Here is a 27,557-nt window from a genome sequence, read left to right on the forward strand (position 1 = left end):
CCTGCCTAGGAAGATAGCTGATTGGATGACTCGGTAGCAGACATGATCGGTGTGGACAGGATGGTGGTCCACTGGGAAATGAAAGCCAGAACGGCTGAGGAGAGCCAGTGAGTGTATCAGCAGTGGTAGATGAGTGACGTATTGATGAGAGTTCAAGTGGTAGATTGATCCTTTTTTGGGCAGAAGATCGTCTGGAGCCCTGAAGATTCGTGGGAATGAGAGGAGTGCATCTGGCCCTTATGCATGGTAACTCAAAGAATGTTGAGTGGATGTCCAGCATCAAACTATGCACAAAAATAGTTGAGATTATTTCTTCTGATGATGCCCGTTGGGGCGAAACACACAGAGCATGGTTTCTTCTGTTGTGAAGACTGATTTCCTTGGAATTGTTCAGGATACTATGACTGATTACAGTTTTTGAGCACATTTTTAGAAAGAATATTTTGAGTTCCAAAGTACAAAAAGCTCATAGCTTTCATACTATGCTATTAAGAAGGACATCTTACTGTTGGCCAAGGACCCAGAGACAGAGGTTGGCTAGGTGCTTCAGAATGTGGGGGCTGCAGTCCTGGATGTCTCCCACACTGATCTAATGTGGCTGTTCGCCTCCCTTTAATCTGATCTATACTCCCTTAAATTACCTCTCTCAGCAAATCATATTCCTGTATCTAATTAATGCATAATTAATTATTACTGTAAGTTGCTGTTGATTTTGAACACTGTGGGCCTCATTACGAGGTAGGAGGTAAGGGATTACCGGCAACGTTAAGGGTGCCGGTAATCCCTTACCTCCATATTCCGAGGTCCCTTAGCGGATCCCTTCCTTAACGCCTGGTCTGACCAGGTGTTAAGGACAGGACCCGCTAAGGGACTTCAGAGCTAATAACGGTACTGCAAATTGCCGTACCGTTATTAGCTACTTCCCCATTCCCATTGAGTCCTATGGGGGCTGAAATGGGAATGGGGAATGGTTCTCAGAATGGGGGCTTACCGGGTCCTCCAAGGTTGGAATGACCCGGTAAGTACCCATTCTGTGAACCTGGACCCAGTATGCGGTAAAGGGTTAGCCATGGTGCTAATTGCACCATGGCTACCTCCTACCGCGTAATGAGGCCCTATGTAGATGTTTTGTTTGCATGAGTAATTTTGCTCAGAAGTTGATTAATTATAATTGCATTCATTGATATCTTTAATATCCTAGTAAATATATTTTTCACATATTTGCAAAATGTGACAGGGTCTGGTAAGAGGAGATCTGGAGTCCCCCTCAGCCTGGGGAGGATGGGAGAAAGAAGGGAGACCTACCAGGGTGGAAACCAGAGCCAATCCTAACCCAGAGTGGGAAGGTGGCAGGTGGTGGGGCCCCAGTCCCCTGTCCCTTTGGTATGTCCCAGTGTGTGCATCGATAGTACCACTGTTGATCACCCCATACCTATGTTTCAAGATGCGGGCCAGTTTCTCTGGGTATTCTCTAAAAAACTACAAATACAAGCATCCCTAACGGTGGTCCAACAAGAGCCTCCAGAGAGAGACAACATACCAGCGCACCACAACTGGCAACAAGAGGAAGGGAAACCGTTGCGTGGCACTGCAAATATGCAGAACACTGCAATCCCACCTGTAAGAGAGCCGTACAGCCGCTCCCTGACAAAGACTGCAATCCGGTCCATACCAGATCAATGCTCACCTGTAATAGAGCCACAGAGCGGCCCCCCACCAAAGACTGCAGTCCCATGGACTTTGAGAATCCTCACACGGACCGAAATATCTAATATAGTGGGCCGCCATTGACAAACGTAGGCAGGCACACATGTGAAAAAGTGATGTGGTTTATACCCCCCCCCCCATACATGTATTTTGCTGATTATAACGCCTCTCAGAAGGGAAAGACCAGGATTAATTGGCCCAGAGAACCAGAAGGGTAGAACCAATGGAGTGCAGAGGGGGAAGGATAAAAGAGTCATGGGAAGCAGGAAGGGGTGGGTTATTGGGGTGAGATCAGAGGATGTGGAGGTGGACCAAGAGACCAGAAAAAGGACGATCCGTGAGGAAGAGCATAGAGGTAGTTTATAGCAAAGGTGAGGTATTGGCTGGTGAGAGAAAGTGGTACTGTGGAGTGAGTGTAAGGCTTGTGAGTGAAATTGGTAGTAGGGGAGTAGGGGGTGAGTGAAAGGGTGACTGAGCCAGTGAAAGAAGAGTGCTTGCGGAGAAGGTGGGGAGTAGTAGTAGTGGTGTAGAGGTGGGAATAGTATTGTGTGGAAGTAGTGTTGTGGAAGAGGGAGTAGTAGTGGTGTGGAGAAGGGGGAGTAGAAACGATGTGTAGCAGGAAATGTAGTAGTAGTGTAGAGAGGGGAGCTAGGGAGCAGTAGGGGAGCACGGTCGGAGGGTGTGGTTATGTAGTGGAGAGAGTAACATCAAAGGGCTAGAGAAGGAAGAGTGGGGGAGATAGAGGGGGAAGTGAGAGGAGGGACAGTGGGTGGACTAGTAGGGAGGAGAGTAGGAGGAGGAAAGAGAGAGTGACAGAGAGACAACAGGGAAAGCAGTCCAAAGCCATGGAAGACCAGGCGAGTGCACGGAGCCATTGAAAGGCTCTATCCAGCCAGGGTTCCTGATGGGTGTCACCTAGATTGTTTCCAGAGGACGTCTAGATATATAAGGTGTTCGTAGGCCATCATGAGAAGGCATATCACTTTAGATAGTATGGTTTGCCGATCACTAGGACCAGCCTGGGGTTGAGGGATGCCTAGGTTTACATCTGGGAGTTGGTGCATTCTTGCAACAAAAATGGGACATAACCAAACTGAAATGAAAAAAGATTTAGATGAAGCCGGTGTGGTGTGTTGGAGATATGCCTGGACAAGCATAATTCCCAAAGCATTGAGAAGGATTTCTATTTTGTGACGGGATACACGTTGCTCTGCTAAATATGTATACATCCAAGGTGCTATTTCGTTGGAATGGGGTGTGCTATTCTCCATTCCGCTTTTAAAGGTCCTCTGGAAGGTCGTCTTTGTGTGCATAAAGTTTCAAATAAGGATTAATTGTGCTACTAATGCCACTCAAGAAACGTTTCCTCCCTGTCATAATTCCTGCAGCGATGCATGTACATTTATGGATATTTAACACAAGTATTGCGTTGGCATACCTGCCCCAAATGAAACCTACTTCTCAGCCCCACTGCATTGTTTAAGCAGCATTGCATGACAAGGCCTGCTTTACTGCCCAATAGGCCACTTCCTCCCAGCAAGTATTGACTCTCTCCTAAACCCACTGTTGGGGAGAATTCTCATAAATGGCTGATTTCCCTTACCTACTGAGTCCCTCAGCAGCTTTGCTGGATTTCTAGGATTTATTTTTCTCACCTAGTAAGAGTGTGAGCCTTTTTTTTCCCACTCTTACATGTGTTTTGCTGTGTATGTGCATTCACTTTTTGTGTGATCCTGAGTACTGGAGCCTCACCTACTCCATGGCCTCATATTTTCATTCGTCTTACACAGCACCTTCAGTGCAGTTACACAGGGTTGTCTTTGAGACTTCCCACCAACTCCATTTTCTGGGGCTGACTACTGTCCCCCAGAAAAGGGTAAAGTTGCCATTAACTTTACTTTAGTCACTTGAAACCACAGACCCAGTACACCACATCTTACATGGAGTATTGGAAAGGGTGTCTGTGCCTCTGGGAGCATTGTTTTGCTCCCTTTACATTAAGACTTGACTAGTGGCAGTGGTATCTACCCTAACTTTTCTACTGCGATTATCTTATATAAACATGGTAATGTTTTAGGCTATTATATTAGCCTCGAACATAAACCCGCTTGACCAAATACATTTTATTTTGGCTCCGGCTGGGTTTATTCGCCATTTCTTTTTGTTAGTCTTTCTCGTGTTTTTCTCTGCACACCAAACCGGGGATTACTCCTTTGTTCGATGTCTTTTCGCAGGCTTCTGCACAGAAGCCATCCTTAAGGCGCCTGAAAGTCTAGGTAGGCAGGATATAAGGGAGGGATCTTCGTACCCCTGCCATGGGTTCCCTTGGTAACCCAAGTCGCATTCCTGTTTGATTGGCTGAGGGGACTGTCCTTGCCAGGACAGCCACCCTGCTGTGTGATTGACAGCCAGGCTGAATGAATGCGGAAAACTGCCTTTCCAGTCCCAGAGACCTGCTTTTTATGCAGAGTCGCCACTAGAACGAAAGAACCAACGAGGAATTGGCAGATGAGGACCCCTACAACGACTGAACTACGCAGTGAAGCCCTACTGCAGGTCCGAATCTTCAGAGTACGATGACCGAGAAGATCCTCCAGGAAACTTCTTCCCTTCAGCTGGTGGGACCAACCAGTTCACCCATACTGCAAGCCAGGACCCCTCCTCTGGTCGAATTCGCTGTACAGAGCTACAGTGGGCCGCATAGCCAGGAAGGTTGGGCCCTGCTTGGGTTTTAAGGAGCGCACCTTTTATTTGTTGCTTTGCTCTGCTGCTAGTTTCTTCCATGGGTAGTGCAGTACCCTCCAGTCTTCCTACTTCTTGTCAGTCCGACAGTCGCCTCAGGAATGTGAGCCTGCAGGAACTAACAGGAATGTCCGCCCCAGCTACAGCTCCCTCTCCGTTTTAAGTTACTGTGCAAAACCGGTTGTCCGTTTCGTTCAACCACAGGGAAAGTGTTTGAAATCTTTCTCCAATACGAGAGCTTGTCCGTCTCTTCTCTTTGAACTAACATTTGTATCAACCAACCTCGTCCGGAAACCGTGCCACGAACTTTACTGCAAACTGCCCTGAACTGTGTGATCTTTAGCAAAAGACTTTTGACCCATTGACTTTGGCCCTAAGCCTTTTCTACTTGATTCTATCTCCGTAATTCCTCTTGTTCAATTGCCCTGAGTACTTACCTGTTGGTGTGATTTAATTTCTATTAACTTTGTCTTTCCCTCCCTTTTAAATTGCTGGAGTGCCATTTTGCTCCCACTTCTTTTTGTGAGCTTAACTTGTCTGGAATTTAAGGGAAGTGGTATGGTGTATTAAGAGCGTGATTTTTAGACTGCTTATAATGTGTACTGTTCTACAACTGAAGAGTGAAATACATGTATATTCTTTTACTTTAAAACCTTGAGTCAGTGTTTGCCTGAATCATAGTAATTGCTGTCCTTTGTGTAACTATTTGATACTGCTCACTTACTCTTGAGATAAGTCTGGCTGCTCCACTACTGCTACCACTTTAACTGTGTAGTCCAGGCTTGTACCAAAGGTGAAATTGTACTGTCACTTGTAGTCTTAATTGTGTATGGTGTTCCCAAAGGGCACTGCATATAATTCTGCCTAACACCCACAAGCATGCTAATTCAGATCCGCAGACACAGCCAGTAGTTTTCACCTTTGTATAGGCATTGTGTCAGCATTTGACAGTCATTCAATTTTTGTCAACTGTTTCAATCCTGTGCCCAGATACTAATCTCATTGGTCCGATATTGTAACGCTGGGGTGAGAAGTGAAAAGGGCCTACACAGCATGCGGCGCCCCATGCTGTAAAGGTAAACCCTGCCCTCTTTTGCCACAAGTGCATTGTCTATAATGCTCCACGGCATTGCTTTGTATGCTAACGTAAACAAGGCATTGGAATGTTTGGTTTACAGGAAGTGAAAACATGCGTTCAGTTGTATCGCACATCCACCTACTATGCCTTAGGGGGATACCCTGCCTCCCTTCTCCTAAGATCCCCCTCTCCCCGCCGGCTTCCGGGAGCATGGATTGCTCAGCATTAGGTACTGTGTGTATCATTTTTACCACTGTGCTGTATGGAAGGATACATACATTGTGGAAGGTTTTGTTTGCAGGCTTTAAGGAAGTACATCTCAATGAATCGCTACTATTTACAAAACAACAGTTTTGAATTGTTGGCTGCTCTGCCAGAAAAACACTGCACCACTCAAGTGATCCACTAATCGCTTGGCATCTTGCAACCAGAAAAACACCCCACCACTCAAGTGATCCACCAATCGCTTGGCATCTTGCAACCAGAAAAACACCCCACCACTCAAGTGATCCACCAATCGCTTGGCATCTTACAACCAGAAAAACACCCCACCACTCAAGTGATCCACCAATCGCTTGGCATCTTACAATCAGAAAAACACCCCACCACTCAAATGATCCACTAATCGCTTGGCATCTTGCAACCAGAAAAACACCCCACCACTCGAGTGATCCACTAATCGCTTGGCATCTTGCAACCAGAAAAACACCCCACCACCACTCAAGAGGTCCACCAATCACTTGGCATCCTGTAGGAAAATGTTGTAAACCCACCTCTTCAACAAGCTGTCAACCCCTTAACACTCTCTAGGCTACTGCCTGAGACTCTTTCTGAGGCCCCAACGCCCACCTAACCTACCCTACAATGCCTTCATGACGTGTGCAACTGTTTATCATTGTAACTCTAGAATAGTATGCCATGCCCATGTTTGCATGTGTTCCCTGCATTTATTACAAAGTGCTGATACCACAAGCTGGCAATATCTTTTTTTTTTAAACTTCTTTTTATTATAAGCGTGGCAGCAAAACACAGGCGAACAGCGCCAGGCGAAACATTGTAAAAGAACAGTATACATAGCGTAGATATACAGAAGTTACTACACATATTGAACAGTCGAAGAGCAAAATGCAGTGAGATCGTGAAGAAGGGTATCAGGGAACTATGACTGAGCTAAGGACCCAAGCTGGCTAGGGGAAACCGGAGAGGAAGGGGAGGTCTGAGTCTCGACTAGGTCAGAGATATAAGAGCGGAATCGGAGCCAAATATTTCTCGGTCTGGAACGTGTGGGTTGTAGGTGGGACCAGGTTTCTTCCGTGTCAGAGGCCCACGTGACCGCTTTCAACCATTGGGCATGTGTAGGAGGGAAGGGGCGAAGCCAACAGAGCAGGATAGAGCGCACCGCGAGGAGGAGGCAAAGACCAGCTAATTTCTTGGAGTCTCGGGGGAGGCCTGGGAGATCGTGAAAGAGGCATACCAGCGGGGAGAGAGCAATGGGGTGGTCTGTCACAGTGGACACAGTCGAGCAGACGGCCTCCCAGAACTGGGCCAGGCGAGGGCAGGACCAGATCATGTGGATATAGTCAGCCCCATCCCGACCGCATCTGGGGCAGCTGGTAGGATAGTCGGCCGACATACGATGTAGTCTGAATTGAATAAGTTTGAACCGAGAATTGAAAGAGACCCGCTGCGTGCGGTCGCATAGATGGGTCCAACGATCCTCGGACATCTCCACACCAAGGTCCGCCTCCCAGGCGAGTTTCAGTTTGGTAAAGTCCGGGACCGATCTGGACTGCAGCATGGTGTATAGCCTAGAGATCTTGCCCCTCCTAGGGGTGGGAGAAGTGAGCTCCTCAATTGCGGGGTCATCAGGCGGTAATGCAGGGAATGTTTGGTAATGTCGTTTAAGGGTCTTTCGAAGGGATGCGTATTGGAGCCATACGCTCCGGTCCCTTCTCAGGGATAAGGGGAGGTCAGGCCACTCGACAAATATACCCTGGTCGAACACGTCGCGTAGCAGCTCGAAGCCCAAGTCCGCCCATCGGCGCACCGCTACCAATGGGACCCGCGGGACCCCGGGGAGAAAATTCCAAAGTGGAAGATTGCCATGGAAGGCATAGGCGGTCCCCAACAGACTCCACGTTTTTGCTAGTGCAACGGCTGTGCAGGCAACCGGGTTCTGCGAGTTCCGAGTCAAGGGGGCGGGTTGTAGCACCAGGGAGCGGATGTCTCGATCAGCTACTGCGAGCCTCTCAAGTCGGACATGCGGGGCTGGATCCGCGGTATCAAACCAATAGGAGGTATATTGGATTTGTGACGCCATCCAGTATTTAAGAAAGTTAGGGGCACCGAAGCCCCCATAAGACATGGGGGTGGAGAGGGTCCCGATTTTAAGACGAACCGCACCCGAGTGCCAGAGAAAAGAGTTCACGGTGCGGTCCAATTCGCGGAAAAAGCCCGCCCCCGGCCATAAGGGAACATTAGCGAACCTATAGAGCAGCTGGGGTAATACCACCATCTTCAACAGGCCAATTCTGCCAGCCAGAGATATTGGGAGCTTGTCCCAGACCTGAGTCTTGGCTGTCAAGTGCGTAAGATATTTCTGGTAGTTTTCGTGGAATGTCCGCTCATATTGGCGAGTCACCACCGTCCCAAGGTAAATAAGTATGTCTTGAGCCCATGTGAAACCAAAGGTATCAGGGAGGTGAGAGGTGCATTCCGTCAGCGGAAAGAGGGTAGATTTCGAACAGTTCACTTTAAGGCCAGAGATCTGGCCGAAACGGCTAATGTCTGCAAGTACAGGGGGTAAGTTGGCCGAGGGAGAGCGCACAAATAGCAACGCGTCATCTGCATAGAGGGACACTATATCTGTGTGTCCTGCGGAGCGGAGACCCTTGTCTGCATGGCGTTGGCGGAGCATGTCGGCAAACGGCTCGATTGCTATCGCAAAGACCAGGGGAGAGAAGGGACATCCCTGTCTCGTTCCCCTGGCGATCTTGAAAAGGGGAGAATAGCGGTCCCCCGTACTGACCCTGGCAACCGGTTCAGAGTAAAGCAGTCTGATCCAGGAGATAAAAGAGGGGCCGAATTTACAGCTCTCAAGGACTCGCCATAAATACTTCCATGAGACCGAGTCGAATGCCTTTTGCATGTCAAGGGCAACAGCCACAGCGTGTGTGTCGGGGCTGATTCTATCAATAATGTTGAATAGCCGCCTCAAGTTCAGAGAAGTGGAGCGACCTGGGATAAAACCGGCCTGGTCTGGATGGACTATAGATGGCAGAAGGGGAGCCAGCCGGAGAGCCAGAGCCTTGGCAAATATTTTGACATCGCAGTTTATGAGAGACAATGGGCGATACGAGCCGCACTGTGAAGGGGGTTTGCCGGGCTTAAGTAGCACTGCGATCGTGGCTTCACGGAGAGAAGGAGGAAGCACCCCAGCCTCAACAGACTCCTCCCAGAGAGCCAGCAAATGAGGGAGCAGTTGTGACTTGAAGCGTTTATAGAACTCGACTGGGATACCGTCCGAGCCAGGTGTGCGGCCCGAGGATAGGGAGTCAATTGCGGTCGAGAGCTCCTCCCGTGTGAGTGGGGAGTCAAGGGAGCCCGCGGCCTCCGGGGACAGAGTAGATAGAGGGAGGGTATCGAGAAAGGAGTCAATCTCCGCCAACGAGACCTCATCGGCATTGGAATACAAGGATTCGTAGAAGGTGAAGAATTCCCTATTGATCTCTTGTGAAGAGACCGCCATGGAACCATCAGATCTCTCAACCCCGAGAATGTGCGGGGGCCCCGTCTCATGCCGGATCAACCTAGCTAGGAAGCGGCCGGGGCGTTCCCCCTCTCCGTACCTCCTAGCCCCACCAGGGTTATCGAGGAACCTCTGTTCGCGGTCCGCAAGAGAACGGAAGTTATCCAGTTCCTCCCCAATATTAGCGAGGTTACCTGGAATAGAGTGTAGTGAGCATGTGGCTTCCAGAGATGAAAGTCTAGATTCGCTGGCGGCGAGGTCCCTGCAGATTGACTTAAGGGCCCAGCTTTCCTTAGACAGCGCAATCCCTCTAGTGTAAGCTTTGAATGATTCCCATAAGGTAGCGTGGGACGTTACCGAGCCCGTATTGGTCTCGAAGTACTCCTCAATCGACAGTTCAAGTTCGGAGCAAAACTCTGGGTCCAGTAGGGAAAGGGGTTTCAATTTCCAGTGTCGAGAGCGGGCGGGATCGGGGCCCCAGTCTACTGTAATGGTGACAGGAGAGTGGTCAGAGAGGGTTCTCGGAAGGATCATTAGTTGTGTTACATTCTTGACTAGTATGTTAGAGATCACCCACCTATCAATACGAGAATAGGAGTCGTGAACCGAGGAGTAAAAGGAGTAGATGCGGGAGTCCGGGTAGAAGAACCTCCACGCGTCCACCATGGCCAGGCGGGGAAGGGAGGAAAGTGCCGCATAAGCCGCCCTGGAGAGGTGACGGGGCCTGGAGCCCGATCTATCTAGGGCTATATCGAAGATCGTGTTAAAGTCCCCTCCCCAGAGGATTGGAACAAGGGGGAAGCCATCGAGAAGGGAGGTGACCTGCACGTAAAATTCCGGGTCATCAAGGTTAGGGCCATAGATATTCAGGAGGATCACTTCCTTATGGTGCAGCATGGCGTGAAGAAGTACATATCTACCCTGGGGGTCAATTTTCGAGGAGATGAGGGAAAAGTGGAGGCTCCTGTGAATGAGGGTCATGACTCCTCGGCTCCAAGCTGGCAATATCTATATGAACAAATACAACTAATGATTAGGCCAAGATACCACCGACCGACTGTGAGGGACCAAGTGGACTTTGAACATAGCAGTTTCTAATGTCCAGCCACGTGTTTCAGCGAGCAGGCCACGTGACCATTACCTCATCTCCGAGTCATCATGAGCCACAGCCAATACGTTCCTCGTGCACCACTCCCCATGATAACTTGGGATTTATGTGCAAGTCCTATCTTTTGGCGGCATTCTGTATTGGCTGAGCTCATTACCAAAAAGCATATGAGATATGAGAAGTGATTTTGAAACAAACAGGAAATAGTTCAAATAAATAGATTTCTAATGTTTAAATGGTGCCACTGCAACATTACAAGTCCTGGCGGGCCGGGATATCAGGCGGTGGAAAATGTTAGTCCCCATTCCGTAGAGTCCCACGAGAATGGGGACTCGGATGCACCGGCACTGTTAGTAATGGTGCTGGTGCTTCCGTGACAGCTGTGCCTACCGGGGCCGATGCGCCTCACACAGGCAGAGTTGTAGCCTGCCGGTCCAGAAATGGTGCTTGTTTCCGGACCAGCAGACTCGTAATGAGGCCCATTGTATATGATAAATAGTCATTGTGGATATTCTGAACACCACAGAAGGTGTCACTGTACGGTAGGTGACAAACTCAATTTGATACTTTCACGGTTATGTTATGCAATAGGCTTCTATTCTGCACCGTGTCACCAATGTGTGGTAGTTGCAAAGCAGCTAGGTTTGTCCATGGACTGGTGTACTATGCTTACGCCAAGGGTATCCAGACGTCAGTCTGCTGGAGGAAAGAAAACGAGAGTGAGGTAGATAAGAGGATGGGAAATCTGGGAATAGATGCTACAAGCACAGGTGTGGAGGGGTGCAGCTGTGGACGAATGCTTTGAGATGGCATGGGTTCATGTCAGTCTTGTTAGGCGGGCCATAGTTATGCCAAAGGGTGGAGGAGGATATGTCCTTAAATGTTGTGATAATTGGATTATGTTTCCAAGGCAGATTTAGGAAATTGTAAGTTGGAGAATGTGGAAGTGTGGTGGCTTATTTGCTCAGGCACCCCTACAGGTTGGGCCGCAGGACAAGCTCCAGATGTTAATTCTGAGACTGCCAAGGCTAAGCCAAGATTGACCTAGTCAAGAATAGACCAAGCATAAAGGTGAACATTGTTTGTAAAAGAAGGTAGGAGAAGAAAGTCGTCATACTAATAAAGAAAGTAAAATTGAAAAGGCCTGTCTCCTCAATGTCAAAAAAAAGTATTTGTTCCGTGTCATGTCATTCTAGACTGTATATTAGTCCACGGTGAGACAGTAAGGTGACTTAACTAGGAGTGGATTATCAAAGTATAATAATAGATACCCATCTGTGGAGAGAAAATATCCCCCAAGCTCCCTGTGCAGGCTGTGCTCTTTAGACTGTGTGAAAGGCAGATGTGGGTGCAGGTAAGTAGGGAGAGGAGGACCTGCTGTTTATCCTTTTATATGTAGAGCCTTTTACTTGAGACAATCTGTCTTTTAAGCCTTCCACAACACCATGGTATCTTTTTGACCCTGGATGTGTTGATACCATGCCTGCTTTTCTCCGGCTCTACCAGAAATGTCGGCAAGCCTAGTACGTTAGTCGCCTGTCTGTTTCCATTTCCTTCCCACTCTCCCCCTCCCTTCCTTATCTATGTCTTAGCTCTTGCACTATCTGAAATGTCGTCAGGCCGAGTACGATAGTTAATTTCACATCCTTACTGTTCACGGCCTGTAAGAATGTTATTGTATTTTCCCTTGTTCCCTCCCTTGCCTTGAAGCGCTTTGAAACACATTGTGTATAGGCGCTATATGAATAAGCAATCATATCATGTTTGTAATTGCTTGCTAGGCCAAAAAGTGGCAGGTTCTGTAGACTGGGAAACTGGTAGGAACAACAGGCACTTACTTCTCCAGTAGGGTGTGCTTGGAACTGTGGCTTATTAGTGAGCAAAGCCCCGAATGGAGGTCCCTGGGAGTTCTTGAGGCCTGCTAGTAACTTATTGGGTATTGTTATAGAGGTGTGGTAGGCAGGCGTCCCCTTGGGCTGAGAATGGGCAGTGTAAGGGTTTATTTGCATAGCACAACCTCGCCTATCTTTCTTAGCCAGGGATGCAGTTACCTTGAACCTTTCATAAAAGGCGGCATGAGGCTCTTAGGTCCACAAAGGGTGTAGAGTCTGGTTATTAGCTTTCATTTGCAGGTCTACTTCACACATTATTGCCCTTTTCCTGGAAAGAGTGTGGCTCATGTGTATTATTTATATTTTGTGGCTTTTTGTGGCGTGCTACTTTCCACCGTATGGCTGCTTCAATGCGCTTGACATTTGACAATAATGTTAAATGGCTTAACGAGACATGACATACCTAACCCGCTAGGATAACAAAACCAACATTTTGTCTCAATACTGAAATGAAGGGGTCAATAAATAAAAAGTATTTTAAAAAATGGAACAGAAAAATTAGCAAGACTCAGTGACCAGATCACATTATGTCTATTTACTTTTGAAAGTGCTCCTGCTGTCATGAGGCAACTTCAGCATGCTATGTGTACAGGAGGAGAGAAGGTGGGAAAACAAGAGAGAAGTCTCGAAGCTGGAAGAGTCACAGATCGGTGGCTGGCAGGTGGGAGGATGGGTTTGGGAGGCAGACCATGGCTGTCTGCATGACTTGCACATCGAGAACCGACTGGTGAGGAAGGAAGGTGCTGTGTAATGGAAGGCTTGGTGAGTCAGGTTTCAAATCTTGAGTTTGATGCTTTGATGTATTGATGCCATGGTTGGAATCAATACAGCAAGGTTGGCCATGGTATTGATAATTTGTGGTTGTGGCAATGGGATCAGAGATCGTTTTCAGAATTATTTATTTGTAAGATTTACACAAAGATAATCAAGCAAGTCAATCAAAACAATAAATACAAAACAGTGAATTACATGCAGAATACACATAACCAGCAAAGAACTAGTATATAAGGAAATCGTTTTCGGATGCAGAGAACAGTGTGGTTCTGCATTAATTGTAGTTCCTCTACAACAAACTGAAACCTGTGGCTCTCCAGATGTTTTGAACTACAACTCCCCCATGAACTCTCACCATTGACTTTAATGGTTTGGTCTAACGGGAGTTATAGTCCAAAACATCTTGAGGGTGAAAGGTTTGCAGACCACGGCTCTATCATATTAGAATGGCTCATGGGAATACATGTACATCAGGGTTGTCCAGCTGCAGGCCTTGAAGACCAGAAACCTGACAGGTTTTCAGAATATCCTTCATTATTATTGATGAGATGAAATGTGCATACATTTAGAATCATTGTATGCAAATTTATCTCAGGCATATTAACGTGGGGTATCCTGAAAAGGTGGCATGGATCCGGCCCTCGAGGCCTGGAGTTGGACAACCCTGATGTAGACAATGGCACTTCAGAATCACAGTGTAGTTTAGAGGGTGCAGGTGGGTTTTCACCAAGCACCCCTGATTTCTCCTTGGTCCTGACGAACTCCACTCTCTCTCTGTCAATATTTTATTACAGCAGGTTGTTGAGCATATAGGGCCTTGTTATGTATAGTTTGTGCAAGGGTAACAATGGAGCACAACACTTTTGCACTATTTTCACTGCTTAAGTAAGTGCAGGGGAGTGGAGTAAACCAACTCTGCTGGGAGGCTGTATTACTTGACGATTTTGATACAGTGCAAAAATTATACGAAATTATTTAGCATCAAACGTTGCCCTGACGTTCAGATTCAAAGAGGGGAGGTGAATGCCTCTTCCCTTGTTGCATAGCAGCTGAAATATGATGAGCTCTGTTTGCTCATGTGTTGGCCCTTTTCTACACGGTGCGCTCTGTGACCCTCCCTGTTCTCCCTTGGCTTTACAGAAGAGAAAAACATTGTGTAATATGGTCCAAAATGTTTGATTGACTGTCTATTCAGAGGAATGACAAAAGCACTGGGAAGTCTGAAAATAACTTTGCCTTGTGTTGTTCTTCCAGGTGTTCCCTTTCCAAAGAACTTCCTTCAGATCTGCAAGAAGATCCTCTGCAGGCTCTTCAGGGTCTTTGTCCACGTTTACATACACCACTTTGACCGCATCATCGTCATGGGGGCGGAGGCGCATGTCAACACCTGCTACAAGCACTTCTACTACTTTGTGACCGAACTCAACCTGGTGGACCGCAAGGAGTTAGAGCCTTTGGTAAGTGCCACATCAAGAGCCTTGACTTAAGTTGCAAGAAGGCAGATCCAAGCGACTCTGTCCAGGTGGGTTCTAAAAAACCCAGAATATGACGGGAGAGCGATATGATGATATGATCGTTTATTTATATAGCGCCTGTACAAAATGGCCCTCATTCCGAGGTTGGTGCTAGTCATGGCGCTATTAGCGCCATGACTAGCACCATTATCGGTACCGTGTCCGCCCTCGTTCAATGGGGACTTACCGGTCTAGTCCGACCTTTGCGGGACCGTTAAGTCCCCATTGAAAATGTCAATCCCCATTCGAGCCCCCATAGGGCTCAATGGGAATGGGGAGGGTGCTAATAACGGTACCGTAAATTACGGTAACATTATTAGCACTGAAGTCCCTTTGCGGATCCCGTCCATAACGCCTGGTAAAAGCAGGCGTTAAGGACGGGACCGCAAAGAGGCCTCGTAGTAGGGCGCAAAGGGTTTACCGGCACCGATGTCCTTAACGGTGCCCGGTATCCCTTTACGCCCTACTCGGAATGACCCCCAATGTGTTTCAAAGGGGGGACGTGGGGTGAGGGCAAGGGAAAATGCAATGACGTTCTTACAGGCCATGAACAGTAAGGATGTGAAATTAACTATCGTACTCGGCTAAGACATAGATAAAGAAGGGAGGGGGAAGAGTGGGAAGGAAATGGAAACAGAAAGGCGACTACCGTACTAGGCCTGATGACATTTCTGGTAGAGCCGGAGAAAAACAAAAGGTGAGGGGGGGTGCAGAAAGGGAGGGTAGGAACAAAACAAGAGACTATCGTACTAGGCCTGACGACATTTAAGATAGTGCTGGGGGTGGGGGGACAAGTAAGAGGAGGGGGGAGAAGACAGACGAAGTTGCTATCATACCAGGTCCAGAGAAAATTCTGATAGAGTAAGTGCATAGAAGAAAGTAAGGGAAGGAGGGGAGGGGAGAGGAAAAGGTTGAAAGGGAGAAGTGGAGAGAACAGAGAGTAAGCAGTCAAAAAGAGTGGCAAGGCAAGAGGGGAGAGCGAATACAATAGCAGAAGTCAGTAGTAACACATAATGTTTCAAGCCTGGATACAAGATGAAGATGGGAACAGCATGATTCAGGGCCACCAGGAGAAAGGGTGAAGCACAGTTAATCAATGAAGTCCATAAAAGTCAAATCCAACCTTGGCCACAAGACGGTGATGGTGAAACCAGAATGTTTCAGGACAGACTCCTGCAGAAGTAGGCTGGAAGGGGTGGGTGGGCAGGGTAGAAGAATCAAGCAAAACAGGCAACACCTGTGTGCGAGAAGTGGGGGGCACAAGGGAACATCATGGGGGGACCAGAGTGGTGGGGATGGCCTGTGGTGACAGAGGGAGTAAAAACATGTTGGTGCATGCTTACCTGCTGTCTGAGCAGGGGTTCAAGCCCTGGATCCTCCTGGTCCGAACAGGTCCAAACAGGAATTGACCTTTTCTTTGTCTGCCCTTCGCTTCGGGGCCCGGGCGAGAGACGGCCTTGAGTGCAAATCACCAAGACTTTGGATGAATTAGCTCTTTTTAGAATTTTTGTTTTTTACTAAAGGAATCTGTTTTTTTTTCATAAATTACATTGTGTTCATGTTCCCCAAAACTTAGAAGCAGGCCATGAAAGTCCTTCTCAGAAATAGGAACTTTTCTTAATTTAGTTATTTCTGCCTTAAAAATGTTTTTAGGATCTGTCCCTCGGGTAGCGTTCTTGCTTCAGGTATAAAAACAAGTCCAATTAGGATGGCGGATGAGTTTGCCTGTGAAGCTTCATTGTAAACACTGCATATTGTGTTCGATGAAACAAATGTGGCTTGTCAAGCACTTTGAAGTACTTTTTGAATGGCAGGCCCCCAACAAACAGTGTCATTCATGCAATAGGCATTACATGGTCTGTTGCACTGCACTCCTCATTTACATGACACCTTACACTGTCACACTTCACTAGGTCGAGTGTGTGACTGATTTTGATGATCAAGTGTGCTGTGGAGTATTTTTTTCTGTCATGTGCACCACCAAACATATCACATACAGGACAGCATCTAGTCTCACCACCCCCACGCTTCAGTCTGCAATTTAGGGCATCACAAGAAAATAAATATACAAATGTTACTTACCTCACTGTGGCTGGACTCCTACCTCATGTGCAGAAAACACTATACACCATTACATGGGACTTCCAGATCATTCTGTAACTGCAAAAGTAAGGTAGTTTTGTAAACACTTACCTCACTGATGGAAAAGCAACAGGCCCTGATATACCGAGAGCGTGAGAAGCAGATAACTGACCACAGAACTGTTGCGATCTGCAGCCTGGGTCCGACTGGGACAGAAAAGGCTAGGGCACAGATAAGTGGCTCATAGGCAAAATCTGCAATCCATGAGCTTAAGCAACAAACAGTTTTGGTAGAACACGGGATAGCATTTTAAAAAGATTTGCAGCAAATGGCACTTTTTGAAGCACTAACACGAGTAGAATTCCTCAAAATTACCAGTTAAATAGTAGAATTAATTAGTAAATTGCCCCGCATTGCCACGAAAACCTAGGCCAACCCAAGCCTGTTGGGCCAACCCTTCGGATGTTGCCCGATTGGCTAGTCTGAGCATATCTACACTTAATTTTCTCCTTTCTTGCTGCACTGGAGAATGCAGAAGCCACTGTAATGTTCACTCGTCCCAGTACAAGTCACTATTGGAAAGAGAGTGGCAATTGCCAAGAGACTAATCATATCCGTCCCAGTATAAGTACATTTTGGAATGAGAGTGAAGACTACCAGGGGACCAATCATACTCATCCCAGTATATGTGACTATTGGAAAGAGAGTAGAGACTGCCAAGGGACCAGTCAGACTTATCCCAGTAAAGAACAATACGTTAAACCAAGTAAGGAATGCCACGAAAGGCATCCAACGTACTTCCAGAAAGGTATAAAGATTTATAAAGAGACACTGCAAGATTCAAAGAAGGAAATAATTATTTGTGGATCAAGGGAACTTTTGTATAGAAATCAAGGGACAGCCTGGGAGGAGTAAAATCCCCCTTGAAGAATTAAAAGAGCTCATAGATGACATTACCAGAAGCCATCCTGAGACAGAACCTTTAAGGCTATAGAAGCCTGTCCAGGAGAAGGGGGTAATTCTCCTGGACCACTCTTTCATTTGAGTTTTCTTGATTAGTGGTAGGGCCAGAATAGGACAGTTTTGGATGGAGGACCGACAGTTGATTTGGACAACCTCACGGACGATGAGCACCCTAGTTAGTTTTGTGTTAGGTGAGGCAAACACATTATTACTAAACACCTTTTATTTATTATTTGCATTAAAAAAACTTGCATAAATGCCACCAATGGGTTCATCTGCTTCTTCTGGCTTACCACAGCGTGCATCATTGTGGACCCTGCTGGGTCAAGCTTAAAATGAATGCTTGGGTTAGTGAATGCGTGCAGTTATAATGGCACAGATTTTCAAATGGTAGAGTAATCCACCATGTGCAAAATTCAGCCCATAGATGAATTGTTTTTACTAGATCACAGCAATGGCTGGATTCGTGCAAAATGGAATGTGTGCATTTAATACATGTCTTGGTGTCCCCATGTTCAGCAAAGGCAAGCACAAGGGAATGTATTGATGTATGGCACTTGGTACAGCACTGCATGCTGAAGAAACCACTTCAGAGCACTTGAGAGAGAAAGGCCAGGGAGTGAAACCTGGCAGCATGGAGACCAGGGTGACAATCGAAGGAAAAGGGAAAAGGTTGGCAGGTATATGGTCATTTAAAGAAAGCCAACTCTTGCATTCCTGAAGACGCAGTGTGTGGTCAAGTCACTAAGTGGAGACCCAGCAGCCATCAAAGCATCTTTCAGCTACAGATTTGAAAGGACCAAGGGGGCCTATAATGGGGTCCTGAGCCCAGATTGACCCTAATCTTTGTCAACAGAGATTTGTCAAGCTGTGTTGATTCTTGTTCAGTCCTCATATGGAGTAGTGGTTTCTTCGCCTCAGCAGACAAGTAATCACTGCTTAGCTTGTGTGTACCTTTGGGGTGCCTGAAAGGAATCATGCACATCTTTATTATACCAAGAGCATTGTCACAGTATTAGGTGCCACAATATTTAACCGTAAAACATGTGCCCTTACAAAGCCCATAGCATGGTCTGTTAGACCATATATATGGAAATAAGGCATAATAACCATATACCCAATAACACGTCAGTCGTGAAGTTCGATTTCCAAACAAGTCTGGTTTTATTCAAAGTATTTCAGTCAGCCGACTGGGTCTCGACGCCTCACGACGTGTGTTCCCAGACAACGTGAGATGCGAGAGAGCGCGGGCAGCGCTCAAGCAGTCATGTATATATACACATAATACATCATCATTTGTTAATGCGGTACGTTCCGCCCTCATACATGTCATTCAGGCTAGGGTTTGGTAATTGACAGTTCATGACACGTTTACATTTAGTCTAAACATTAGTTATTCTAGCAAAGGCTGCAGAGACACTTGCCTGTTATGAGGAACATGGAGCGCTGGCACAGAAAGGATATCTTGTTCTTAGCAGAGTAACATTCCATACAACGTTATCTGTTTGCTGCGGCTCATGAGCTAAGGGTCAGACAGTGCTGAAGCAGAAAAACCATTCTTTGTGAAGGAGTACCATTAGTTGCATATAATTCATGTTTAACTGCCTTTTACAACAGAGCTTGCAAGACAAACCGGCACCTGGACTACTGATTAGGCGCGGCTTCTGCACAGCTTCAAGGCCTCAGTGAGAGGGAAAACAATGTATTTCTGCATGGCTCTACATTCCTGCCTATGTTAGTATTCCAGAGTTCAAGCTGTGGTCTTGCACCGTGTGTGAGTCTAAAGCATATAAAATACTTTGCAAAGCGTTTTACTAAAAAGAAAAACAAAATGGCTGGTATTTACAAAATGGATTCCCTATGGTCACATTCAGGTTTCTTGGTTTACGAAGTTTGTCACATGATGTGATTCGCTTATAGCCAACATAGTATTCATATCATTTGGGCTGTGTGATTACTTTTACAGTGTAACAGGTCTGTCAGTTTAAATTCCAGGACATGGTCTAAGATTGGGCTCATGGTCTTCATGGTTCAGGCAGCAAAATGGGACTTTCCTCCTGTGATGCTGGAAATGCATCTGAGGGACAGGGCCTCTGAATCCTTGTCCTTTCTCTGTTTTTACCGTGTGTTCTGTCATGTTTTCTGCCCAGGAGTCCATGAGGGACTCCTGGCAGTACAGCTCTCTCTTTTGGTTTGGTGAACAGACCCATGGGATACCCTTATGGCACCCCTGGGTAGGGGTACAACCCTGTGCCCCTAGTGTATGTTTTTGGGCACCTGTGGGTGGCCCACAGAGCAGGGCATGGGCTGGTGGCAGCTCCATGCTGAATTGGACAGGTGCTCTGGGTGTCCTCCATTTTGGGATACCCAGGCCCTGCCATTGGGATCAGTTGATTCCTGATAGAAAACAAGATGGCCCCTGTGGCCTCTTGCTTTCTATGGCCTGTTGTCTTGTTTTTCCCAAAGTCCTGGGAAGCCCTGACTCTGTACCTTCCCCCTGACTGGCTGTTGGGTGGAAGTTCCATATATGGTGTTGTTGTGAAGGCCCAACTAGACTGACTGGAGCCTTCCCTTTGACTGTATGTTGTGGGTACCTCCTGTGGGTGGGACCTGGGTGAATGGAGTGTGTGACCAATATACACTTCTTGTTGTGGTTGTCTGGTTTCTGGCATGTGAGACAAAGACTGAGACAGCCCTGCCCGAAACTGGCCTGAATGCAGTGTGTAGTGTTGAATGGCTGGGTACTTGTCCCAATCCACATTCCTTGTTGTGAGTGTCTGAAAGGGAGGAGTGTGGCCTGAATGCACTGTGTGCCTGATTGGCTGACTGACTGCATGAATGCCCTTCTGTGTGATTGGCTGCTGTGTGTGTGCCAGCAGTGTGGATGAGAGACAGAATAGTATATCTGGGGACCTCTCACCACTGGAAATTGTTCAGAAGCATTCAGAAGCTGAGTCTCCACTCAAGAGTAACTGGATTTGCTGATCCTCGACGTCCAGCTGGAAGAAGAAGACTTGCTGTGGCATTTGCTTCGACAGAAACTGAAGGTTGTCGAAATCGTCGAGGACTGACCCGAGAGAGGACCTGGCTAGGCGCCCTCTTCCCGTGCTCCGAGGGACCATCGAGCACCGCTGAATCTTCGCCGAAGCGCCCTGGAAGTCAGACCCTCGAAAGGCTGCCGACCCGAGACGGGACCGCCGAGGAGATCGAAGTGAAGCACCCGGACATCGACGCTGTCGAAGTCCATTGCCGTCGACAGGGTTCGCAGGTCTGTGTAACCGCTGGAGGCCCGTCGAAGTTGTGTTGCCCAGCCGTGGGAACCACTTGACGCCGTGCCGCCGACGACCGGAGCCGTCCGCTCCTTGCCTAAGAACATTTCAATCGAAGGACTCCCTCGACCGCATCGTCGACCGCTTATCCTGCCGGAGAAAGTCGAGGACGACCAACGCGCCGAGGAGAAACCTGCCGGTGGGTTTCCCGCCACCCAACGACCTCAAAGACTCGGACGAACCGACGCCCTTGCTGGGCTTCCGTCTCTACAATCTTTGCGGTCCAGAACTATTGTCATCGAGGTGCCCCGCACACCTCCGCCTTGCAGGACGCCGACGCCCCGACGCCGACGAGCACCGCTCGGACGAAGCTGCCGCCTCTTTGACATCGTTCTACCTCGTTTGTCGACGGACGTTCGACGCCCCGTGCCTCCCGCTTGAAAGGGAAGGCATTCAAGAAGGGCCGTCGATTCCCCGTCGCCGAACCCCGAGGTCTTCGACGTTTCTCGACGCCTCTCGACGATCCGTGACTCCCGCTTGGAAGGGGGTCGCTCAAGAAGGATCTGTCGACGCCTCTTCGAAGGACTCGACTCCACCAGGTACATTGGGGGGGTAAAAACATTGCAGGAGAGAATAAGACTATTGAACAATATATGGACTGGGCTTGTGTCATATCTCTTTATTTTACAGGTTGCCCAGGTGGGGGGGATCTCCACACAGAACTGTGTCCAGTAGCTAGGGCCAGTATTCTGCCTATTGCTTCAACCATCTTTTATCTCTCCTCTCTCTATTGCTGGTTTCCTTCTTATTGATCTGTGTGCCATTTCTACAGTATTGTGAATGCACTTTAATGAGGTCTAATATTAGTGGTACCACTTTAGAATTGTAGATATTTACCATTATTGATTTTCCTGAGCACAAAGTGCGTTATGGTGATAAGTGTACAGAACCTTTGAACTAATTATATAAAGACTGTGTTTTCAGTAATACAGTGTGTGGACATTCCTTTGTGGGGGCTTGGGATACACTGTACTTAAGAACCAGCCTGCATCACCTCCTGAGAAGCTAGGCCTTGATTGCTCGTCCATTGCTACCGTAATAGAGAATCTTGGCTGGGGTCTTCTGTGCCTCTCCTCTACCATATAGAGAGCAGAAGTACAGACCCCCCCACCAGTCTTTACAGCTGGTGGCAGCGGTGGGATGCTTATGGTTTTAAGACTCAGTGTATAACCGTGCCACTTACAAAATATCCGCACTTTATTAGATTAAGGTTTGGGTGTGTACCAAATAACTGCATTACAGGCAATGGAGCCCATTGCAAATGGTAAATTGACTCGGATGAGCTTGGAGGCTCTCCAGAGTGCTTGTGAAGCCAGGGAGTTAGACTTTGTGGATAAGTCTAGGGCTGAGCTGATAGCTGCCCTGGTGGACTACCAGACTGATGGTGAAACCCTTGATGAAGGGGGGGATGCAACCAGTGAGGACTCTGCCCCTGGGGTTGTCGCTGAATCTGTTTCTGGGAATGCCACCATTCCTGCTGCCTCTGTTCCAAACCCCAGCAATTCCATGGAACTTGAGTTATTGAGGATGAAGTTAGCCTTTGAATATCGCAAGTTGGAAATAGAAGCTGAGCTTAAGAAAGAGGAGCTGGCACAGCAAGTGGAACTCAAGAATAGGGATCTTGAACTCAGAAATAAGGACCTTGAACTCAAAAGCCAGGACACTGAATGTCAGAGAATCCAGCTAGAGAAAGCTAGAGTGGAGACTTCAGCTAGATCCAGTGAGAGTGTCAGGTCCCCAGCCACCAAGTTTATGAAAGATTTGGTTGGTGTGTTTGTGGAGGGTTCAGATATCCTCCAATGGATTGAAGCGTTTGAAATGGCTTGTGCAATTCATGATGTAGATAAAAGAGATTGGGCTAAGTGTTTGTTAAGCAGAGTGCCTCAAACTGGATATGACTGTATTCTGAAGCTGGGTGTGGAAGAAAGGGGTCAGTATGAGTGTATGAAGTCTGCTTTGATTGCCAAGTTTGGCAAGACACCTACCCAATACCTTAAAAGGTTCAGGGAATTTAAGAAAAGAGAGAATGTGTCTTGGGTTGACTGGGTGAGTACTGCGCACATGAACATGATGGGGTGGATTGATGGATACAAGGTGAAAACTTTTGTTGAGTTGTCCCACCTCTTGTTTTTTGAGCATTTTTCTGAAGCCTGTTCACCAGAGCTGCGTCAGTATGTGGCTGACCAGAACATTTTGGACCCCTTTAAGCTGGCTAGGTTGGCTGACAAGTGGGTCTCCCACCGGGTGTCCCCTAAGGACTCCAGTGGGAAGGACAAGGACAAAGAAAAGGGGGCCTCTCAGAAAGCTGAGGAGTCCCAAAAGCAGTCACAGTCGGGTAAACCAAAACCTTCCTCTCCTAAGACCCAAAAATCTAGTGGGGATAAGTCCTCTGTGGGTGGGAATAAGAGTAGTGGTCCACCTGCTGCAAAGCAGGTTCCCAGTGGTTCCAGTACCGTACCCCGCACTCCTGGCACTTGTTGGGATTGTGGGGCTCTGGATCACAAAAGGGGTGACCCCAAGTGTAAAGGTAAGGCACTTGGAGTACAGGCTGTCAGCCTGACCTACCCTTACCCCGTGTCTGAGGTGGAGGCCACTGTCCTCCCCTCCTCTACCGGAATCACCTTTGGCGCTCCGGTAGAGATTTCCTTAGTGTCCCTTGGGGCCTGGGACCAGTACGCAGAAGTACTGGCGACTATCCCACAGAACACCCGTAGGTTTTTGAGAAGTGTCCTCTTGAATGGCCAGCCTTCTACTGGTTTGAGAGACACTGGGGCAAGCATGACAGTGGTGGACAGGACCCTGCTCAAGCCAGAGGACTATGTAGGTGCTCCTCTGAGAACCACCAGGTTAGCTGGTGGGCCTCCCAAATTATCGCCTGTAGCCCTAGTCACACTCATGATTGGAGACAAGGCAGCAAAGCTTCCTGTCCTGGTTCAGGACAATGTCCCTGCTAACATTCTGTTAGGAAATGATCTAGTAGAGTTGGGGTTGATCTCGGATGGTCTTCCCATGACTGCTGCTGCAGTCACTAGGTCACAGGTGACACCGGGTCTGGCTGTGAGTCCGGTACCCGAGCCAAAGGCGAGGCCTAAGGCAAGAAGAAGGAAGACCAAGAAGGCCACCTCTGTGGAGGGAACACCATCTCTTCCTGCTGTTCCGACAGCACCCATTGGGATCCATGCTCCGGACGGGCTGGGTCCAGTGGAAAACCCAAACTCAACTCCTGTGGGAGAAGATACAGAAGACTCTCCTGTGGGAGAGGTTCTCAACCCGGAGGATCATCCCGACCTTCAATGCTTGTTAGCTGAAGGGGGACCCTCCCGGGCAGAATTCTGTAAGGGACAGAGAGAGTGCCACTCTCTCGAGGGACTGAGGAAACAGGCCCTGTCCCAGGCACAAGGAGAAATGCCTAAGACATTCCGGATTTATTGGGAGGGTGAGCTCCTTGTTAGTGAGCCCACTAAGCCTGAACCTGGTGCCCGCAAGAGGTTGGTGGTACCCCAGGTTTACAGGCCCTTCCTCCTGCAGTTGGCGCATGAGGTGCCCTTGGCTGGTCATCTTGGGACTAAGAAGACTAAGCAGAGGCTCTCTGCCCATTTCTACTGGCCACGGATGGGAGTAGAGGTGGAGTCCCACTGCAGGACCTGCCCCACTTGTCAGTTGTCTGGCAAGACTGGAGGCAGGGTCATTGCCCCACTGCAGCCATTACCAGTGGTTGGCACACCATTTGAGAGGGTGGGCATCGACATCGTCGGTCCCCTTGACCCTCCCACTTCAGGTGGACATCGGTTCATCCTGGTCTTGGTAGATCATGCCACCAGGTACCCTGAGGCAATACCCCTTCGGACTGTTACTGCCAAGGTGGTTGCCAGGGCTCTCCTGGGCATTTTCACCCGTGTTGGATTCCCCAAGGAGGTTGTCTCTGACAGAGGATCCAACTTCATGTCTAGTTACATGAAAACCATGTGGAAAGAGTGCGGGGTAACCTACAAGTTCTCCACCTCTTACCACCCCCAGACCAATGGTCTGGTTGAGAGATTTAATAAAACTCTCAAGGGCATGCTAGGGGCTTTGGAAGAACCCCTAAGGAGGAAATGGGATCTCCTCCTGCCATGCCTGCTGTTTGCTTACAGAGAGGTACCTCAAGAGGGTGTTGGTTTCAGCCCCTTTGAGTTACTCTTTGGACATCCCGTGAGGGGGCCCCTCGCCTTGATCCGAGAAGGCTTGGAAGCCACCCCTCCAGGTCCCGCCAAGCAAGTGGGGGACTATGTGTTAGGCCTCAGGCGGAGGATGACACAAATGATGGGTCAGGCAACAGCAAATCTCAAGGCCAGCCAGGAATTGAACAAGTACTGGCATGACCTTAAAGCTTCGCAAGTGGATTGGACTCCGGGACAGGAAATCCTTGTGATGGAGCCTACCAAGCCTAGAGCTTTGGCAGACAAGTGGACTGGACCCTTCAGGATCATCTCCAAGATGGGCGAAGTCAATTATCTGGTTGACATGGGAGCCTCTGGGGTAGCCCCCCAGGTATTCCATGTCAACAGGCTCAAGCCTTTCCACAGGCGAGCAGAGGTCTCATGTCTCTTGCTAGCTTCAGGGCAAGAAGAGGATGAGAGTGAGCCCCTTCCTGATTTGCTGCATAGCAACCCTCAGGATGGCTCAGTGGAGGGAGTACAGCTCTCTCCCGATTTGACAACAGAGCAGCAGAGGGCCTGCAGGGCTTTGCTCCAGCAGTATGCCTCTCTGTTTTCACTGACACCGGGCCTTACACCGTGGTGCAAGCACGAAATTGACACTGGTGACAGCGTGCCTGTCAAGAGCAGGAGCTACCGTATGTCGGATACCGTCAAAAACCACATCCAGGCTGAGGTCGCCAAGATGTTGGATCTGGGTGTTATTGAACCCTCAACCAGTCCCTGGTCCAGTCCAGTGGTCCTTGTCCCCAAGGCAAGTTCCCAGGCGGGTACCAAGGATTGGAGGTTCTGTGTGGACTACCGAGGAGTCAATGCCGTCACCAAAACTGACGCGCACCCATTGCCCAGGGCTGATGAGCTCGTGGACACCATAGGTGCTGCCAAGTTTGTGAGCACCTTTGACCTTACCTCAGGCTATTGGCAAATAGCTCTGACGGACCATGCCAAGGAAAAGACGGCTTTCTCAACACCTGAGGGACTCTACCAGTTTAGGGTCATGCCTTTTGGGTTGAAGAATGCCCCTGCCACCTTCCAGAGATTGGTCAACCATGCGCTCAGTGGGCTGGAAGCCTTTTGTGTGGCTTACTTAGACGACATTGCCGTCTACAGTTCCACCTGGGAAGAGCATTTGACACATCTGGATAAGGTGTTGCAGGCCTTGAAAAGGGCTAACCTCACTATCAAGGCCACCAAGTGCCAGATAGCTCAGGGGAAAGTTACCTATCTTGGTCATGAGGTAGGAGGGGGTCAAATCCAACCTCTCTCCAGTAAAGTACAGGACGTACAGAACTGGGAGACTCCCACTACTCAAACCCAGGTGAGAGCCTTTTTGGGCCTCACTGGGTACTATCGCAATTTCATGGCAGACTATGGAACCATAGCTGCACCCCTGACAGCTCTAACTTCACCCAAACAGCTTAGGAAGGTTAATTGGACTGAAGACTGTCAGAGGGCCTTTGATGGCTTGAAAGAAAGTCTGTGTAGGGCACCTGTGTTGAGTGCGCCTGACTACAGCCGACCCTTTATCGTCCAGACGGATGCCTGCGACACCGGAATTGGAGCTGTCTTGTCCCAGTTAGATGACAAAGGGAGAGAACATCCTATCATATTCATCAGTAGACAACTCAAGGGTAGAGAACTTAGGTGGGCTACTGTTGAAAAGGAATGTTTTAGTATAGTTTGGAGCCTTAGGCGTTTTAGGCCCTACCTTACGGGGTCCACCTTCAAGGTCCAAACAGATCATAAGCCCCTGAAGTGGCTTATGCAGATGAAGGGTGAGAATCCGAAATTGCTCAGGTGGTCGATTAGCCTACAAGGGCTAGACTTCACCATAGAGCACAGACCAGGGAAGAGTCACGATAATGCAGATGGCCTTTCCAGAAGGTATGTTGACCGTCTGGATGAGGGTGTCTATCCCGTGGGAGATTAGGCACCCTCCACCTCAGTCTGGGGGGGGCGACTGTGATGCTGGAAATGCATCTGAGGGACAGGGCCTCTGAATCCTTGTCCTTTCTCTGTTTTTACCGTGTGTTCTGTCATGTTTTCTGCCCAGGAGTCCATGAGGGACTCCTGGCAGTGCAGCTCTCTCTTTTGGTTTGGTGAACAGACCCATGGGATACCCTTATGGCACCCCTGGGTAGGGGTACAACCCTGTGCCCCTAGTGTATGTTTTTGGGCACCTGTGGGTGGCCCACAGAGCAGGGCATGGGCTGGTGGCAGCTCCATGCTGAATTGGACAGGTGCTCTGGGTGTCCTCCATTTTGGGATACCCAGGCCCTGCCATTGGGATCAGTTGATTCCTGATAGAAAACAAGATGGCCCCTGTGGCCTCTTGCTTTCTATGGCCTGTTGTCTTGTTTTTCCCAAAGTCCTGGGAAGCCCTGACTCTGTACCTTCCCCCTGACTGGCTGTTGGGTGGAAGTT

General features: G+C 48.5%; 1 protein-coding gene across 1 annotated transcript in view; it reads left to right on the forward strand.

Annotated features, from left to right (window-relative positions):
• MOB3B (MOB kinase activator 3B) overlaps window positions 1-27,557 on the forward strand; it is a 511,186-nt gene that overhangs the window by 401,086 nt on the left and 82,543 nt on the right. Inside the window, exon 3 of the mRNA XM_069630919.1 lies at window positions 14,304-14,506. Within this exon, the coding sequence (XP_069487020.1) occupies window positions 14,304-14,506 (203 nt within the window). The remainder of the gene's footprint in view (window positions 1-14,303; window positions 14,507-27,557) is intronic.

Source organism: Ambystoma mexicanum, chromosome 6q, assembly GCF_040938575.1.
Source record: "Ambystoma mexicanum isolate Mex_15411 chromosome 6q, UKY_AmexF1_1, whole genome shotgun sequence".
Classification (NCBI taxonomy): Eukaryota; Metazoa; Chordata; class Amphibia; order Caudata; family Ambystomatidae; genus Ambystoma; species Ambystoma mexicanum.